The 4216-nt window shown below is 41.2% G+C and overlaps 1 protein-coding gene across 1 annotated transcript; it reads right to left on the bottom strand.

Moving 5' to 3' along the window:
- Positions 1-1093: 1093 nt before the first annotated feature.
- Positions 1094-2711, bottom strand: LOC115206811 (dexamethasone-induced Ras-related protein 1). Its single transcript, XM_029774004.1, has 2 exons — positions 2342-2711; positions 1094-2116 (listed from the first exon to the last, which is right to left on the bottom strand). Exons 1-2 carry the CDS (start codon positions 2598-2600, stop codon positions 1587-1589), a joined length of 789 nt encoding a protein of 262 aa, XP_029629864.1. The 5' UTR covers positions 2601-2711; the 3' UTR covers positions 1094-1586.
- Positions 2712-4216: the final 1505 nt, after the last annotated feature.

The raw sequence follows: 4216 nt of genomic DNA, 5'->3' as shown, positions 1-4216 counted from the left end.
CAACTTTTGAATCTAATCATGGTGAAATGGTTAGCTTCATTGCCTCATTCTATTGTTTGTTCCTGATCTGCGCTGGTGAGATACCTACACTCTTTCTCTATCTCTCTCCACCCCAGGGACTCTTGGGGCATGACCTTTCAGGCTATGACCTCTCTCGCTCTCTGATCATGCCTAGAATAATGCCTTATCATGCTTGTTAATGCTTTGTAACTGAAGTTTTATGCCTTGTATGGGAATCCATTCCTTTTACAAAGTAATTAAATACACTTGTATCCATTCTCAGACATTTCTTGATTGCCTAACTGAACTGTAGTCTCTTGCATATTGCTAAATCATCTTATGCAGTCAGAAAAACATTTTAATAGGCTAATTGCATAGTCTTATCATGGGTGGCATGTGAGGTATAAATAATATACATTAATACAAAACATTATGAACACCTGCTCTTTCCATGACGTACACCAGGGGTGGGCAACGTTGATGGAGGTGAGGGACACAAAAAAACTGAACTCATCATGAGGGGCCGCAGTGGTGGCTCCTGGGTCTGTGTACTCACATCCACACACATGGGCTAATTGAGTGACAGCTGATGCACAACCACATTTCAAAATTGCACATTGTGTATTCTATTATTCTGACTCTCAACAGAAAGTTGAGACCTGACTGAACCCCCCTCAAATATCAGGGGGGGGGGGGGGTCAAATTGGTCTGAAATAGACTGACCAGCTGAATCCAGGTAAAGGCTTTGATCCCTTATTAATGTCACTTGTTAAATCTACTCCAGTCAGTGTAGATGAAGGGCAGGAAACAGGTTAAAGAAGGATTTTTAAGCCTTGAGACATGGATTGTGTATGTGTGCCACTCAGAGGGTGAATGGGCAAGACAAATTACTTAAGTGCCTTTGAAAGGACGGGGTGCAACTCAATATTAGGAAGGTGTTCTTAATGTTCTGTACACTTAGTGTACTTCAAAATGAATGTTAGGTTATAGGCAATACTTTAAAACTGTAATTTCACTGAGAAGGCCTGAGAATATCCTCATTTACCATCGATGTTATTATACAAGCACAAAAAAATGATGACAGACATGGTAATACAGTTGTCAAATGGTTTTATTTTCTCTTTATGTTTCTTTCTTTGTGAAAAGTAAACAATGACAGAATAATAAATATGCATTTATAGATTTGTTCAGAATGCAATTAGCTTCAAGTTCATTTCCATGTAAAAAAAATAATGAAATGCTAAATGTAAACAAGAGCCACCCCATAGGTAAATGCTACATTCTCCATGCAGTAGAGGCAGATTTTACAGCATGTAGTTGATAAGAATAGGCTACCTCACTGTAGGTTCTCTAAAGCTACATCTCTTTTGAGAGTCCTGACTCCACAGGGACATTTCTGACGGACTGACCATGTCATGCACCCTCTCGGCGCGTCCTGGCATGGTTTAGGATTCACACCCCTTGCTGTCACTGCGCCTAGTGGTGCTGTGTTATCCTGAACTCCGCACACTGGCGAGAAGCCTGGCGGGTATCATACCTATCGTTGTATTTCGTTACAGTTATCCTGCACATTGTCAGTAAATTGCTTAGCTGATGGTGCAACTCTGTTTACTCTGTCCGCCGCCGATAGCTTTCTCTTTTATGTACCTCAAGTCACTGTGCACGCTTGGTCGGCGCGCGAACGGTTCCACAATCCCGTATGCCTCGCCGTCTTTGTATTTCTTATTTCTGAAAGATTTTCTTCTGCTGTTTTGCAGCACTTCGCAAAACTGTAAGGACACTTTGCGGTGAGAGTCCGGGCTCATCTCGTTGGGCAGTTTAGCCATGGTAAAAAGAGTCTGAAACATCTGGTCGACATTAGTGTTACGTTTTGCAGAGATCTCATAGTAGGCACACTGTTCATCACCAGCCACCAGCTGCTCAATCTCCTCATTCTGAACCTCCCGGTTAAACTCCCGGTCACACTTGTTCCCGCAGATAACTATCGGGACATCCACGTTCTCTTTGGTTTTGTTTTTCAGGCAGGACTTGGTCTCGTAAATTTGACGCTTCAGGCGCTGCACCTCTTGGAATGAGTCTCTGTTATCCAGACTGAACACCAGGATGAAAACATCACCTGAGGAGAGAGAAATGGAAGGAACATTAATATCACAGCTCAAAAGTCAATGTACCTTCCATAATGCACAGCACAAGTTTTGCGTTACGCATAAGCATGCATTTTAATGAAGCTAAATTGATATATTATTCTAATAGAAAGTGATTTGCAGAATGCAGCTTAATATTATGATTCACTTTTACATAAAGACATTTGTCTGTTTTGTTAGTTGAGAGTTAAGCTCACCAGTAAGGATAGAGAGTCTCATCATGGCGGGGAAAGGATGGTTTCCAGAGGTGTCCAAAATGTCCAACTGGTACACATCTCCCCGAATGCTGTATAATTTCCTATGAAAGTCCTCGATGGTCGGCGTGTACTGGTCCTCGACTCTTTCGTTCAAAAACCGAGAGATGATGGCCGTCTTGCCAACTTTTGTAGAGCCCAGAATCACCATCCTGTGGCAATTTTTGGCCGGGATGTTAAACTCGTTCTCGGAAGGAGACATGTTCTTTTCCTTTTCTCTGCGCACCGACGTGTGTCTTTGGTGCGAAGGCGAGATGGTGAATGCAACCTCTAATAGTCTAGAGAGATATTGTCTGTTTGTAAGCGCTGCTGCTTTGCTGAATATGAGGAGAGCGCGACTGGGTATATATAGGCGATGCTGACCACTCCTCCTAGGCGCGTCATGCATTACGCATTGGTCTGATGGGAGAAAGTTTGTGGTAATTATTATTCCCTTGTTCTTGCGTCAGTCTGTCCAGTCCGTATGTATGAGCAGGCAGTAATTATATAAACTGCTTAGAGAAAAAAATAAAAAATAATTTATGTGTAAAACAATATAAATATCGGCCTACCTAAAAACTCATGCATAGAGAATGTTGTTGTTGCTGAGTTAAATTCATACATACGAATATGTTTATTAACATAATAACCATAGTCCAAAGATGTTTTCATAAATGTTTTCATAAATGCAAAATCATAATATAGTCAATCTCCTCTTTTGGTGGCGACTCAAGGGTCCCACAAAACGGCGTAATCCACCATGGCAATAAAATGTATTTTGCAAACACAATACCCCTCAAACAGGACAAATACTCAAGATGATAGTGTCGTTATTTTGGTAATGATTATTATTATGATGGCCGGTGGGCATTATTGTGTGCAAAGGTTACTACGAATCACAATATTTCATTTGCATAGGCTTATTTCATGTCAACAACACATTTCACCGTCAACATGAAATGAACATACACTGTCGTTCACTCGGTTTCACGAGACATCTAGTTTGTTGTACGCTGCGGTGAAAGCCATCCGCGTATAGCTCGCGCTGCGCAATGCAAGAGCGCACCTCCGATTTCGGCCACGTGTTTGTAGACCACTAGATAGCGCTGGAACTAGAAAGGGTTTTTGTTTTGTCGGAGTGTTTGCATACAACTCAACACAATGATCTTGATGCGAGCACCCCAACGCAGGACAACAGTAATATGCTTAATATCATCAGCAGGAAATCATTGTGGAAATAAAAAATGACCTCCACCTTATACAACATATTATATGTGTATCCAAAGAGGCTTCATGTGCATGATAAATACACAAACATGTATCATATCAACCACGTAATTACACTACTGAGTCACCAATAATTCAAAGGGTTTTGACTCTTGACTCTTTCTCCACACTTGGGTAAATTTACTGAAATTAAGGCCACTAAAGCATGTCTGCATTTTCCAAACAATGTGATGGCAGATTGTGATAATTTGCTGCACCCTAAACTGAATTAAACCTCAGCCTAGTAGTCCAAATGAATGTGACATGGACACCCACTTTATATAACCCTTGGATAGCATGGAGACAGACTCTGGCAGTTGAGGAAACTGAAACTAGCTGAGCTCACACCGTTTTCACAGAGGTAACACATGATCAGTGCTGAGCTCTGGGTAGGTTATATTTGTCTGTGATCTTCTGGTCCCAGTTTTTTAAAAGGTATCTCAGGATTTAGTCTATCGGATAGTATTAAATGCCTATCAAATAGAATGAATAGTAAAGGGTCATTCAAGTCAACGATTTGTCCCTTCTATTCATTCTATTTTTATGCAGTTAATCCTATCCGATAGGCCAGAG

Source organism: Salmo trutta, chromosome 1 (assembly GCF_901001165.1).
Source record: "Salmo trutta chromosome 1, fSalTru1.1, whole genome shotgun sequence".
NCBI lineage: Eukaryota > Metazoa > Chordata > Actinopteri > Salmoniformes > Salmonidae > Salmo > Salmo trutta.
Note: the sequence above shows the minus strand (reverse complement) of the source record. Positions and strands in the feature narration are given on the sequence as shown.

Bases quoted from the DNA above. Each gene is read 5' to 3' on its own strand.
- LOC115206811 (XM_029774004.1), bottom strand. From the start codon at position 2,600: ATGTCTCCTTCCGAGAACGAGTTTAACATCCCGGCCAAAAATTGCCAC. The intron at 2,117-2,341 runs GTGAGCTTAACT...CTCTCTCCTCAG, and splicing joins GAGACTCTCTATCCTTACTG to GTGATGTTTTCATCCTGGTG.